The 14980-nt window shown below is 47.7% G+C and overlaps 1 protein-coding gene across 7 annotated transcripts in view; it reads left to right on the top strand.

The window, feature by feature from the left end:
* The window catches only part of LOC102057925 (discoidin domain-containing receptor 2-like), a 61223-nt gene extending 49495 nt beyond the window's left edge, over window positions 1–11728 (top strand). For all 7 annotated transcript variants that reach the window (XM_055720697.1, XM_055720698.1, XM_027809484.2 and 4 more), the window contains 6 exons: window positions 1219–1463; window positions 3934–4055; window positions 4432–4629; window positions 7310–7544; window positions 9792–9941; window positions 11151–11728. In XM_055720697.1, the coding sequence (XP_055576672.1) occupies window positions 1219–1463; window positions 3934–4055; window positions 4432–4629; window positions 7310–7544; window positions 9792–9941; window positions 11151–11291 (1091 nt within the window). In that variant the 3' untranslated portion in view covers window positions 11292–11728. The remainder of the gene's footprint in view (window positions 1–1218; window positions 1464–3933; window positions 4056–4431; window positions 4630–7309; window positions 7545–9791; window positions 9942–11150) is intronic.
* The last annotated feature ends 3252 nt before the right edge of the window (window positions 11729–14980 follow it).

Consider the following 14980-nt stretch of genomic DNA (forward strand, 5'->3'; position numbering starts at 1 on the left):
GTCTCCAGAAGCTAGGCATTTATTCTTTCACTATTTCTCTCAGATTTTTACAATGTGCCACTTGTTTCAGTGTCTTAAGTAATCTTCTCTGACTCCTATGCAATACAATACTAACCCAGGGACCCTAAGACAATATTCTGGAGCTTGGAAACTTTTTAGCATGTGACTTTGGCAGATGGAGCATCAGCCCCATTAGAGGGTGGTGGCCTTTGTTTGTTCTCTTTGAAGACTGTGTTTATACGTTAGCCAGGTCATCTTTTAGGAGCTCAATTTTGGCAATCGGAACAATCGCACATATTTTGTCTCATTGGTGCTTTGGCAGTGGAGTTGCTGCCTGCAGCACTCCTGTGCTGTCCAGACTGGCTGGCTGAGACCTTTAACATTTTTTCCTGCAGCAAGGGCCCTTTGAAATTCCCCTACAAAAAGCAGAGGGAGATGCAGCAGAGAATTGTCAGTGGTGCCCTGGCTTCCAACCCCTGGGGAGCTTTTGGACTCGGGCAGAAGGGAACTTTCCAGTAGTGTTTTGTACTCAGTGATGGCAGGGCTGATCAGCAAATGGAAGAGCAGTGCTGCATTCCTCAAGCGCTGACGGGGTGCTAAGATCCAGCATTATACTACACAGGGAGACAGATTTGGATTGAGTCAGGATGTGAATTTGAAGCAGAACGAATGTTCTGTGTAATACTGAACATACAGGGAGTTATATAAAGAGTTATCCCACGGTATTGATGTGAATAAGCTGAAAAAGGTAATGTAGCATGCTAACAGAGGACATGGAAAATGGAAACTTCAACCAAGAAGGGAATCCAGAGCAGGTTTGATGTTGCAAACACCCCTGCATCAGGTGAGGGAAACAGATTATATTCAGGGTGAATCAGGAACAGGAAATCACTTCACACTCATGTCTCCACGTCTGGGCAGGAACTTGAGCGCTCAACTGGATAGAGCAGGCAGCTGTCTAACACTAATTCACTGGCACCTCACAGGTATTCTGGTGTCTGCAGAAGTGTGGCTTGTTCTGGTTTAAGCCCTAGTTAAACCAAAGCAGTCTTCCATCTGGGTGTACTTTGGTACAAGGTAGTAGCCATGTGGCTAGGCTGAATTCCCAGAGGTCTGCAGGATCGAGAGGACTGGAAGCGTCTCCATGGTAGGAATGGGCCGTACTGGTTTTAAGGGAGTGAATGTGTCTGACTCCACCTATCTTTGGTTTCCCCTTAGTGTGCAGTGGGGACTATGCTGAGCCTGACCTGACCAAGTCGACACCTCACCAAGGCTTTCAGAACAATGTTCCTCACTATGCCGAAACAGATATCGTCCACCTGCAAGGTGTGACTGGCAACAACATGTATGCTGTCCCAGCCCTCACTGTGGATTCGCTTACCAAGAAGGACATCTCGGTGGGTGAATTCCCGCGGCAGCAGCTACGCCTCAAGGAGAAGCTGGGAGAAGGACAGTTTGGAGAGGTACAGCCATTCTCTTCCACTTTTCCTCCAACAGAAAGGAGATGCCCCTCTGGCACTGCTTCATACTTGAGGGCTGAGGGTTCTGCATACCAGCATTTTATGGAATATGTGTCTTTGCTCTTGGGGAAAGCTGATGTCCCTTAGGGTAGGCTTCAGAGAGCCCAGCTCTGTGCTATGAGGCTGCTGCTTGGTACCATGTGAATCTTTCTCGACAGGTGAACTTTGCAAACTGCCTCTGTTTGCTGTCTATATCCCTGTTCATGAGCTTACAGAAGAGGCCTGGGGATGGGAATTCAGACTGGCTTATGGTCTTCCATGGGGACATACCAAACATGCAATTGTGCGTTTAAAAACTCTAGCAGTGATTCCAGCCAAGACAGATTGATCCTAGCTGTAAAAACAGCTTTCCTGTTAACAGCTGGAGGTTCTGGTGGGGCTCTGCATGCTGACCCAAGCAAAGACAGACTTCCCAAGTGTGGTGATGCCCTCACATGTTCTCTAGAATTGCTGCTTGCTCAGACCCTGGTTTCTGTCAGAAGCCTCGGGCAGCATGATACATGCATCTGTCATCTGCCAAGGTTTGTCTTTATTCCTTGAGCTCCTTTCAAGCTGTGAATGTTTTCACCTTGCCTTTTCTTCTCTCCTTGCTTCATTTCCACACTATTCCTAGTTCCATACTGAGCAGGTCTTCCACTCTCCTGCTCCCACTTTTCCACTCTTCTTTTCCTTCCCAGCTTTTGCTCATGCACAGCCTTAAATTCTGCCTGTCTACCACATCTTGGCAAAGCACAACCTTTTACTGAATGCTTCCTCCTCTGTGATGTGCTCAACTTTATGTCCCTTCTGACGGCACACCTTCCCTACCCCAGCCCCTTCCCTGTCCCACTCCTTTCTGGATTGCTCCTCGTATTGCGGAGGTGCTGACATCCTCAGCCTCTTCACCTGGCTGTCAGTGTAGCCCCTTCTGCTGTTGCCTGGATCCTGCCCTGTCCTATGCTCCAAAAGTGAAAGAAGCTTTTTTCTTCTTCATTGTTTTGCTTCTGGTTTCTCTTTTCTTCTCATTCCTGTCCTTCTAGTAACTGTCAAAGCTTTCTCCTTCTCCTTTGTGTTGTCAAACAGCAGCCATTAGGCTCTCCCATCTCCATTGTCCTCTGAGATTGATTCAGCATCTGCTCCTTTCCTTACATCGCTTTCCCTCACTTTTCTAAATGTGCTGCATCACATTCTCCCATCTCTTCTTCTCACCTCCTTAGTCTTTACCAAAGTAGTTGTCATCATATGTTTTGCTCCACTGCTCTTGGCTTAGTGTGCAGCCTTGCTTCTAGAAACATGGCTCATCACTTTTTTCACCTCTCCACTCAGAGCTTCCTTTCTTTTCAGTCTCTTCCTTGATCCTAACCATCCACTCCCTGGGCTCAGTGACACATCACCTGCACTTAGTACTGTGGCTGTTTTCTGTTCCTAGTCTCATGACTACACCTTTACCACAGCAGATTTCATTTGCCATGTAACTGCAGCAGCATCTTTGTACTTTTGTTTCTCTTCTGTGCGTTTGTGGTGTTTTCTATGCTGTCTCCTTTTTCTCCTCACCATCCTAGTCACGTAAGTTCTTGCTGCTTGCTTCATGTAAAATTTGTTAGGCTTCTGTTACATTCCTCTCACTCCTGCGAGTCTTTGACTGACACATCCAGCCTGCTCCCCTTCTCCTGTCCTGCACACTTGAGTCTGTCTGCTTTCCCTACCCTAGCATCTCTTGTCCATTGGAATATGCGTTCTGGTAACTTCTTAAGGAAGTGTCTTGTCAGTGCTTATACAATCCTGGCAGTAATCTTATGTCTTCATTTATCTGAAGAAACTTGGAATTCTGTGTACTTAGAGTATTCGTCTCTGGGTATGCTCAAAGGAGAGATGTTCATATCATGCACATGCTTCTTTTCCTGGGAATTAGAGGACTTCGCATAGTTAGCTGTAATTCCTGGATGCTCCTCAGTTAAGTTTGAGCAGTGACTCAAGCCAGACTGCCGGGCAGTTCTGGACTTGTGTGGCTGTTCTGTGCTGTACATGCCAAACCTGCTGCAGCCATGCTGTCTGCATGCACGTGCAGAGTAAAGCAGACTACTTCAGGCCAGTGACCTTCCTGAACATCTCCTGTACTTGCCAGGCAAATCTGAGTGCCTCAGTCTACTGCACCAGTCTGCACGTGTGCAGGAAAATCGGTGTGCTAGGGACGTCAGGCTGCAATCCACATGTGTTCCTGCATCATGGGCTGCATAGCATACGTACCCATTTGGCCCAAGATCTAGGGTCAGCCTGTGGGCTGTTTCTGATCAGAACAGTGTCACCTGTACTGGATCATTCACTTGGTCATTCTGCCAGTGGTGACCAAGCCGGGACTTCAGTGTGATGTTGTTTGCTTGCGGTTTTCTGCCTGTGCGTGGTCTCATAGTTGCCTTTACCTTCTGCCCCACAGGTGCACCTTTGTGAAGCTGATGGCCTGCTGGAATTCCTGGGAGTCTCATCTACAGAATTCACTCACCAGCCAGTTCTCGTAGCAGTGAAGATGCTGAGGTCAGATGTCAACAAAACAGCCAGGTAAGCACATCTGCAGGGCTTACGATCTCTGAAGAAAAACAAATATTCCCCAAGCAACAGTTTGACATAGGTTAACCCTGGTGAGTTTTGTAAGAGTGCCATGTGTCTCTGGTGCATGGTCTGTGTGTTCCTGTAAGGAACAGGACATGGGTGGGCAGTGAGGGATAGGAATAGATGCAACATCAAACTGAAATGCTCTGTTAGTCTTGTTTGCTGGGGAAGGGGTCAACATTGAACACAAGCACAGAACCAGCTTTCAAACACAGTGTGTGCAGAAGCGTAAATGTCTCTGAACTGAGGTTTTCTTACATGCCACTTCTGCTTTTCTTGGAGAAAGGAATAGTTCAGGATTTGAACCTGTTTTCTGTTTTACAAGAAATGATTTCCTGAAGGAGATCAAGATCATGTCACGACTGAAGAACCCAAATATCATCCGGCTTTTGGGGGTGTGTGTGCGTGATGACCCACTGTGCATGATAACAGAGTACATGGAAAATGGAGACCTCAATCAGTTCCTGTCGCAGAGGGAGATCTACAGCAAATTTGCCATTTCAAACAATATTCCCTGCGTCAGGTAAGAGGAGCTGCCCATCTTTGGGACAAATAACAGTCCAGAGCTACCAGTTGCATCTGCTGTGCCTTTTGGGCAATGACCATCTTCCAGCCCAACTAGTGCCACGTGCTGTGGACACTAGTCCTGCTTTGTGTGGGAGGTTGTTCTTGAGACCTCTGGAGGTCTTATCCCATGAAGTGTCCCCGGCTGTGGGCTGTTCTGGTCACCGTGACAATCTTAGATGTACTGTTTACTGATGTGACCACCTGTTTGTATTAGTGGGCTTGCATCAAATGTTTCATTAATATGGGAAGCCAGTTGCATTACAGCAAGAATTTTGGGATGCAAATCCAGAATGTCTCTTCGGCTTTTAAGAAAGTTCATATGTTCTTTGGATGTCTAAAAAATACTACGTGAACAGTTTTATGTGAAGCTTCACTGAGGCAAGATTTAATCAGCCAACAGAAGGAGAATATTTTGGCAAACCATTTTCTGTCAGCAGTGGCTCTTATCTCCCTCCTGTATGGAAGCATTAAATCTAACAAAGCATCTCTATTGCAGGTGATGTTCCTTCAGAGGAGACTTGTATGTAGCACTAATGTAGTCTGCGTGATAAAGAAACCTGCACTGCTCAGCGCTGCCGTGTTGCTTAGCCTTTGGCAGGTACCTCCCCAAAGGCTCAGATTTATTTGTTGTTCAAGATCTAGGCAGTTAGGCAGAGCCAGTTCTGTTGGTGGACTGGACAGGGGATGGCTGGGTCTTGCCACGGTGAGACAACACCAGTGTTTGTGCCGGTAGCTGGCAGGGATTTGCATCTGAGTAGGAACATATTCCTGCTCTCTCCCGTCTCCTGCCCTTTCTGCACATCTGAAACAGCTTTCACCTTTAGACTTGCGGTTTTGTTTCTTGGCCAAAGCCTTAAACTGTCCTTTCTTCTTTATCTCCTCCTCACCTCTCATCTGACTTCAGCTCTGTCACTCACATTATTCTTCCTTGGATTCCATTACTTGGCTCTACTTGTAGTTTTTCTTTCTCTCCAGCTGATCCTCCAGCCCTCTCCTTTTGTCCCTTCCAGCCAGATACGGTTTCACATCAAAGGAAGGGTGGTGCAGCTAGCTCGGATATCTGTCTACACAGGAGTTGTTTACTGAGAGCGAAATGAATCCTGCTGCCAAAGAGTGCAGCTTGTCTCTGCCAGTGCCTGTGGGTGTCTAGTTGATGTGGTGAGGTCCAACCATCCCACCTGTCTCAAGCCCGATATTTGGTGCACCAAATGTGGTGACCAGCCCTTTCCTGCAGACACATCACATGTTTTTAAGCCCTTATGGCTCTTCAGTATTTGAAATGAATCTCCCTGCTGCATCTCTGGCTGTCTGGCAAATCGATGGCTTGGCTGAGGAGTGTCTCCCATCCTGCCCCTCCATGCAGAGCCGCAGGCTGAGCCCTGCAGAGCTGCTGAGCGGAGGGGCAGGTAGCCAAAAGGTAGCTGCTGGCAGGACCCTGCCAGGGTGCAGGTGGACCAGGAGAGACTGGGCTTCTTGGTAGCAAGAGCAACAGCCTAGGCAGGGAGACAACGGCAACGGAGCAGGGGGATGGGAGAATGTAGGATCTTGGAGACTCTGCCTACTCCTATGTGGCAAGCCAACAATCAGGTTAACGAGGTAGAAGTGGGTGGCAAAGTTCCTTCTCTGGGGCACAGCAGGTCCCCCCACATCAGGAGAAACATCGAGCTGGCTGTGGGACTGGGCTGTGCCACCTGGCTGAGCTGTGACACTCACCATGCTGAAAGGCTGGGAGGGAAATGGTGCCGGGACACTCCTGCCGGGGTGAGGGGCTGCCTCTGAATCGCTGTAGTGATAGCGTAGCTGTTGATTAGAATAGGTATATCTGATCTGTGATCTTTAGATGCATTACACTATTGTAATTTAGATAACATGGTAGTGCTTTCCTCATTGCCACCAGAACACAAAGAGAAGGAGGCTGAGACTTTCTTTTTCTGACCTGTATCGGAGAAATACTGTGAACGTTTTATTAGATTTCTTGTGACAAGTGCTCGGTTATGTGAAGTGTTTGAGCACACACAGTGGGGAAACGAGCTGAGCATCACAGAATAATTGTGTGAAGAATGCTGAAAGTCAGATGTACTGTGTATCACGCAACTTTATTAATAATTATCTTAATTTTGCTAATGGGGGAATGAAGATTATATGAAATGGGAAATGCATCTGTTTGTATTTTCAATAATAAACGTATTTTTACAAAAAGTAAGCTCTCTTTACTGTTAAGTGACATATTTATGTAAGCATGGTGCCTGTGTTAAAAACTGCTTAGCTTGGTATTTTAAAGATATGAGATTCTGAGATTATACAGCCTAATTTTCTATGTCTCTGTGGAATGCTGGTGCTTTGGTACATAAACTATTTGAAAATCTTGATATTGTAGTTGATAATAAAAACCTACAGGATGTCACATTCTAAGGGCCCTGAATTTCAGGGACAGCTTGTCTGTTCTTGCTTAGTCAGCTCAGGAGCTTGGCTTAGCCTGGCAGGTGAGGGTGTTAATGCCCTAAAACTAGACAGTTTAGTTTCAATATTATGGCAGAAAATAAAATGACAGGTCACTGCAACACATCAAATGCAACAGAGTTGAGTGTGGGGAACTCTACTGATTTTTCTTTCTCCTATGTTTTCTTTTAATGCAGCTACTCTAATCTGCTGTACATGGCCACCCAGATTGCCTCTGGCATGAAGTATTTAGCATCTCTGAATTTTGTGCACAGAGATCTGGCAACTCGCAACTGCCTGGTGGGGAACAACTACACTATCAAGATTGCAGACTTTGGCATGAGCAGGAATCTTTACAGTGGGGATTACTACCGTATCCAGGGGAGAGCTGTACTGCCCATACGCTGGATGGCCTGGGAAAGCATCCTCCTGGTAGGGACTGCACAAAAGCATTTTCTGTTCCTTCCTTTGACTCTCACTGTGCTCCTAAACCAGTAACACATACATGTGTAGCAGTCATTACAGCATCAAAATGTATGCTACAGATGGCCCCAGGTAAGAAGTCCATTAGGTTGTGTTGGACATAACTCTTGTCCTGGGAAAGGAGTGTGCCCTTGCAAATACAGTGCAGATTGTAGAATCAGAGAATAGTCTGGATTGGAAGGGACCTTTAAAGGCCATCTAGTCCAACCCTGCTGCAGTGAGCAGGGACATCAACTAATCACTTTGGTCAGAGCCCTGTCCAACCTGACCCTGAGTGCTTCCAGGGATGGGGCATCTGCCACCTCTCTGGGCAACCTGTTCTGGTGTTTCACCACCCTCACTGTAAAAAAAATTCTTCTTTATACCTAGTCTGAGTCTACCTTCTCTTAGTTTAAAACCATTACTCCTTGTCCTATCGCTGCAGGCCGTGCTAAGAAGTCTGTCTCCACCTTCCTTGTGGGCCCCCCTTAAACACTAAAAGCCTGCAGTAAGGTCTCCCTGGAGCCTTCTCTTCTCCAGGCTGAACAACCCTAACTCAGCCTGCCCTCACAGGAGAGGTTTTCCAGCCCTCTGATCATTTTTGTGGCCCCCTCTGGGCCTGCTCCAGCAGATCGATGTCTTGCATGTGCTGAGGACCCCAGAGCTGGATGCAGTACTGGGGGTGGGGGGCGAGGGGGTCTCGCAAGAGTGGAGCGGAGGGGCAGAATCAGCTCCCTTGACCTGCTGGCCATGCTGCTTGTGATGCAGCCCAGGGTACAGTTGGCTTTCTGGGCTGTGAGCACACATTGCTGGGTCATGTCCAGCTCTTCATCCACCAGCACCCCAAGACCCTCCCTGCAGGGCTGCTCTCGATCCCTTCGTAGCCCAGCCTGTGTTGATACCAGGGTTGCCCCGACCCAGGTGCATGATCTTGCACTTGACCTTGTTGAACCTTGTGAGGTTCACATGAGCCACTTCTGGAGCTTGTCCAGGTCCCTCTGAATGGTGTCCCATCCCTCAGCCCTCACCTGGCACCTAACTTCTGTGCCTGGCGTTCAGGATCCCTGCTGGAACTGTAAGGAAGTTGCCTCCTCTCTGCTTATTTCCCTAGCTGGGAAGCTGAGAGGGGCAGGGACAAAACTTCAAGTGCCAGGGCTGGTTTTGAGGTTGGGGTTTTGCTTTGTGTTTAAGGGTCCTGCTGTCTCCCCTTAGGACATTGTTCAGCAGCCCAAATGCACCCGGTCTGGAGGCAGTTCCTTAATGTTCAGCCCAATTATTCCTTTGTCAGACTAATTGGTAAGATCACCTAGTTAAACTTCCTTACAACACACACTCCAGGTACCCAGAAGAATTGTCATTCTCTGCTATAAAGGCTGATAGGCCTAAGCTTTCCTAAATTCACCCTATTTTCCTGGTTACAGCTGCATCTAAACCATAAGTCACTCCCATCTTCCTTGTGTGAATGTCTTCCAAGCGTTGACAGGCTGCTGGCATTGCCAGATAAGCCTCGGCAATCTGGGTCTTGGATGCTTTCTGCCCAAACAGGCCCTCCAACCTCCCAGTGTTTTGTTATTTTCTAGCAATGTTTAGCTGCTTTTTACATCTTCAGAAACGCATTGTTGCAAACATGGCCAGTTTGGGTACATTTTTTGAAGACAGAAAACAGGGACAGCAAGCAGGCTGTCACCAGCTTCTTACATGTGCAAAAATGAAAATTATCTTGGCCTTTCTCTAAGAGTCTCGAGTCTGCTTCGGTTCTGTTTCCACCCTGAGGGCTCTGCTTTCTGTTCAAAGGCCTGTCTGAGCTGCACTGCTGTGTGTTGGGTGGAGGAAGGCAGTAGCTATCTGCCTGGCTGCCACTGTCTGTTTTCCTACTACTGCAAATACAGACTTTCTGAGGAGGGTCAGGAGTCTCTGGCTTTATCTGACACTTGCTCCCTGTTTCAAGAGGTTTATCCCAGTGAAAACAGCACCTTAGAGCTGTCCCATGGGTCCCACAGACATGCTGCTCCTGCTCCACAAAGCGGTTGTCACACCTCAGTCCCTTTGTGCATTGCTGAGCATAGGTCACCTGCTCTGCTGTCTCATTTTCAGAGCACTTTTCCAGGTGTGAATTCTGCATCCTTGGATTTAGCTGCAGAGGGTGTAGACTGAAGTGTTTTTTGCTGAATGTGCACTGTGAGCAACCTGGGCTTACAACATCCTTTCTCTTCACAGGGCAAGTTCACCACAGCCAGTGATGTCTGGGCATTTGGGGTCACCCTCTGGGAGATGTTCATACTGTGTAAGGAGCAGCCCTACAGCCTCCTCTCAGATGAACAAGTCATCGAGAACACAGGAGAGTTCTTCCGGAGCCAGGGCAGGCAGGTAAGAAAGCAAACGTGATCTCTCCTTCTTGAGTTACCCTGGTCACATCCAGGTGGGATCTCTCCAGGGCCTTCAGGGTGGCCTTACATCACCTGCAGAAGACTCTGCTTCTATTACTAATCTTCTGAGTGTATCCTTCCTCTTTTTATCTCCCTTTATCTGGGCTCACTGCACTGGCTTTTGTCTCTTGGAGTCCCTCTGGAGGGATCTCCTGGCTCTGTCCAGTGCTTCTTCCCTATTATAAGCTGCTCCTATTTCAGTCTGTCCTCTTTAGCTTTTCTGGGCTCTCCTGCACAGCCCTTTTGCTCTTTTCCTTTGTTAGATCTCTCTCCTACTAGCATTTTCTCTGACAGACAAAGCACGTGCTGAGGTTGGGAAGGAGGAGTTAGTTCCCAGGGAATTAAATACTCCCTGAACAAGCCTTTCACATTTGTTCTAGTTGCTGAAGGGCTTTCCCATGTCACTGTCCTCTCTTACTAACTCCCAGGCAGGACTGTGCATTCCACTGTTGCTGCCTCCAGTAGATACCAGTGATGACGCAGGACAATCACACCCCCTCAGTACAGAGGATCACTGTGCCCAAAAAAAGTGGCGTGCCAGCTCAGAACACTTGGCTGTTCTCCCAGAATTCACCTTTAGCACTAAACAAGTTAAAGGATTAAGGGGAATAAAATGATGGGAGGTTTTATTCACTGTCTCCCAAATACTAATGATTTACTGAAGAGCCTAAAAGATATGTATTGAAATGAGAGGGGGGAAAAATTCTGCCAAGCTGTGCTTTAGATAAGCTCTAAAAGGTGTTTTTTCTGTCTCTGCTAACAAGCTGACACGATGCTTAGAAAGCCTCATGGGTTGTCTACGGTGAGTGAAAGTATTTGGATTTTATTGTGGTAAATTTGGTTTTGGTTTGTGTTTTGCTGTCACCTGGAAGATAAGTCTGCTCTGAAGCATTCATGTTTCCTGGGGGACAAAGGACTGTTTTGTGACCAGCTCATCAGACAAGTTGGCAAAGTGTCCGCGGTGCCATTTGAGATGGCGTCAAAGCTCCATCCGGACTGCGCTGCCAGATTCATGCTTAATGGATTTCAAACATTGCATGATGACTGTCTTGTAAACCTAGAGTGAAACTGTCTTTTTGGTGTTAACTTAGTAAACGTTCAGTTCTTTCACGAAAACCCACTGAAATAGCTGTAAATTTCTTCCTTCCAGATCTATCTCTCCCAGACTCCTCTGTGTCCTAACCCTGTGTTTGACCTGATGCTGAAATGTTGGAGCAGGGATATAAAAGATCGTCCCACTTTTGACATGATTCACCACTTCCTGCTGGAACAAATGGAATCAAACATTTGACTCCAGAGAAAGAGACGAACTGTTGAGAACAGAGTGCCTTTGGTCTCTCTTTGCCTGTACCTCACGGGAAGATGGTCAGGCCACCTTGCTCTCCTCCCCTGGCTGGACCGTATTTAAGTTGAGATGTCCATGGCAGCTGCTCATTCTATTGGCCATGGTCTGACACACAGGACCAGAGGATCTCATTTGGTTGACAAATCATCTCCTCTTCTGAATCATTTCCTGGGAATACTGTGAGCGGGGTTTTACTAGATACCTGTACACCTTTGGGCAAAACGAATGAGTAAAACTTGGAGGGACTTGGAGCTTTCTCCTGGGTGGAATACAAAGCTACCGGCTGGTGAGAGCGCTACCACTCACGACCAGATTTCTAGAAGTAAAGACTTCGGTCATCTAAAACTATTCCATTAAATCAAATGGAAGTCTTGTGCACATTAGCGAGTGTTTCTGTATGCTCTTGCTTCAGACAATATGTATAGTGAGAGACTAGAAATGTCTAGAGCTAGGAGGTGGTGTAACGGACTTGAGAACTGACAGAGCATTTAGCAACCCTTTGGAAGTAATGCTACCAGGGTCTACGGAGGATGCTGATACAAGAGTCCAAGATAATGTTCTTTTTTCCTGTGGTTGTTAAGCACTGCTTTTGTTATATATGTGCGTTTTCCCCACACTGGATTTTTTTTTTCTAGAAAAAAAATTTTGAAAATGAATGTTAAAGGTCATAGGAAGGTCACTGCCGTAGAAGATCTTCTTTTGGCCTACAAATTAAGGCTAGGGTAGGGAGTTTGTATTGAAAAGTAGCTGATACTGTACTACTGTCACTATGTAGATTTATTAGCCTAATGAACTTGTAGCCACAATGGACTGATGTGCAATTAATCCTGTATAATTACCCATTAATATGAGATCTCTAAGTCAATGCTGTTACATGTGCAGAGGGAACTTAGATTTGGTGAAACAGAATGGCTGAGAGCAGAACCCGCTATGTCACTTGTTGTAGCTCATGTGAGAGGAAAAGGAGCAGAGTACGGGTCGTCCCCTGGCACACGCGTGTGCACACACACAGATATGTCCGTCAGTGTGAGCAGTTCCTCTTAGACCTGCAGCAGGGTTAGTGCTGTTGGCCAGGCAGATGTGCTTTGGTCCAGGCTCCGTTATCGCAGTGATCAAACCTGGCAGCGGGAGATGGGGGTGACGTATCCTCTTAGTTGGGGATTGTGTTTTATTTCAGATGCTCCCTGCACAGTGCAAGACCATTTACTCATTGGACTTGGGGTTGTTTGTTGTTTGTCGTGTCACAAACGGCTCATTCTCTGGAGGGTTTTAGAGGGCTCTGAAATCCATTTGGAGTGAGTTAGAGAACTCTGCTCATTTCTACAATAAATCCATTGTGGATTTACCAGGTGCCTGGGGAATACTCTGCTATTCCCTCTCTAATAGTTTAGCCGGATCCTTAGGACCAAACCAAGTAGTTCATAAGCTGGGAGAAGATGAAAGCTCAGCACTTGACTTTTTTTTTTTAAACAGCATCCAGCATAGCATATATTTCCAGTAAAAATTATAAAGATAAGTTTTATTTTAGCCACAAGCGTAGTATGACTGGCTGTTTGTGCTATGAGTTCTGTAAGAGGGCACTGCTGAGAGAATGTCAAAACAGTTATAATATGAGGATGATTGTTATGTTGAAAGAAAAAAGCATGCTTCTGAGTTGGCAGATGCCAGGATGGAGTGCGGCATGGCTGTGTCTGCTCCCTGGGCAGGGCGTACTCCATCGGGAAGCTCCCCAGTTGCAGCTCACTTGGTAGGACTGTGCCCAGGTTGTGCTGCTGCAGACGCGGTGGGGGGTTCCTGTGGCTGTGCAAAGGTGTCTCCATCCGAGCTGGTCCTCTGAGCCCCTTTTATGTGCTAAGGAGCCAGAGGGTCCAAGTCTTCTCGTTTCCCTGCAAGGGCTACGTGGGCTCACGTGAATCTCGCCCCCAAATGGGTGTTGTGTTTTCCTGTTTGAGTAGAGGGGCCCAGAGTGAGCTGCCGTTCCACGTGTGTGCTGTCTGTCCGGAGCTGGGTGGTGGGAGTAAAGGCCAGCGTGGTCCTGCTGCAGCCTGCTGGGCACTGGTGGCTGGCAGACCACACGCTGGTTGTATTTCTGGAATATTTCTACTCTGTCCCAGAAAACGTACCCAAGTCACATGCAGCCATGCGCATGATCTCCTGCACTTCAGAGTTTAGAGATACCAGAGTGCTTAATGTCACCTGGATGGGCTTTGTACTTCTGTTACGTCAGGATGTGCTGTTCCTCCGCTGACATGTTGACATACGAAGTTTCTCTCATATCAATAAATTCTAATGATAACCTTGACAAAAGTGAATTTCTACTTTTTCACCCAGGTGCCTGCGCTGAGGACAGAGATCCTGGTGTGGTTGTTCAGTAGCTCTTTGGTTTGTGTGTGACCCCCAGGTTTGGAAGGAGCAGCCACTGGCTGTTTAAAGGGATGAGTTTTGAAGGGAGTGCTGGAGAGGGGCTGGTGGGACCTGGATCAGTCTGGGATCGTTGTTTGGGGCTGTGAATATGGTGCTGCATTTCAGTAACAATTTTTAGGTCTTCGTGTTAAAATCAGAAGATCTGGGCTGGGAGGAACCTTTCTATGTCTCTTATAAAATTGTCTACTGAAAGCGGAGCCAACTTTAGAGCTCCATTTGGGTGCTCTGGGCTTTGAAAATCTCCAAGGATGGAGATGCCACCACTTCCCCTCACAGGGGTTGTGCTGCTCCCATGGAGGAGAATTTTCTCCCTATGTCCCGTGGGCCTTCCCCTTGCTGCATTTTGTGTCTCTTACCTCTGTGTCTTGCCCTGTGCACCTCTGAGCAAAGCCATCATCCCCTCACAGCCCCATCCACCCTGCAGACCTGGAGAGGTCTCCCCCTGATTAGAGCTTAGATGTTTGGACCACCTCAAATTCATTTATAAAGGGCTGGAAGTTCCAGATCTTAAAGTGTTTAGGCACCAAGGGCAGCATTTTTATGTCCTCAGATACAGTTTTGGGTGGAGTGTAGGCACCAAGTGCATGTGAACAACCCTTGTATACTCTGCTGCTTAGTAGCTTTGAAACCTTAAAATGATTCTGCTAGCCATGTGGCCGGGCTCTTCAAGGCCATAGGGGGATTCTGGCAATGAACCAGGTTTGCTGCTGCAGTTGTAGTTGATGGAGATGACGCTGGTGTGAACAGGCACAGTGGTCTTCAACTTGAGGATGTACTGGCCACCCGTGGCCACTGGGTAAAGAGGAGACCCATGTTCTGGGCCTGCCTTCAGCTGGGGGGGTGAAACCCACAGCGCACATGACAGCATGACCAGGCGGTGTTGGGAGTGGGAGCAGCCTTCATCCTGCATGAAGCAAGGCAGCGAAGGACTGCGTCCTCAAACAGCCCGCCCGGGGGGCAGCGAGGGAGCGGAGGGTTGAGCCCCACACTGCAGCGCGGTGAATTCCTTAACTTCTGCCTTGAGGTTTACTCGACAGAAGCACGTGCACGTAGCCCGGTGTGCACAGGCAGCGTGACCTGGCCGTGCGCGTGCTGCACCAGTGCCCAGGGCTCGCACAGCAAAAGTTGTGCGTGTTGGATGTGAACTGCACCACGAATGTGTATTTGTGCTGGGGGCCGCTCGTGGGGAACACCTGGTGCTGCTGTCCCAA

Source organism: Falco cherrug, chromosome 9 (assembly GCF_023634085.1).
Source record: "Falco cherrug isolate bFalChe1 chromosome 9, bFalChe1.pri, whole genome shotgun sequence".
NCBI lineage: Eukaryota > Metazoa > Chordata > Aves > Falconiformes > Falconidae > Falco > Falco cherrug.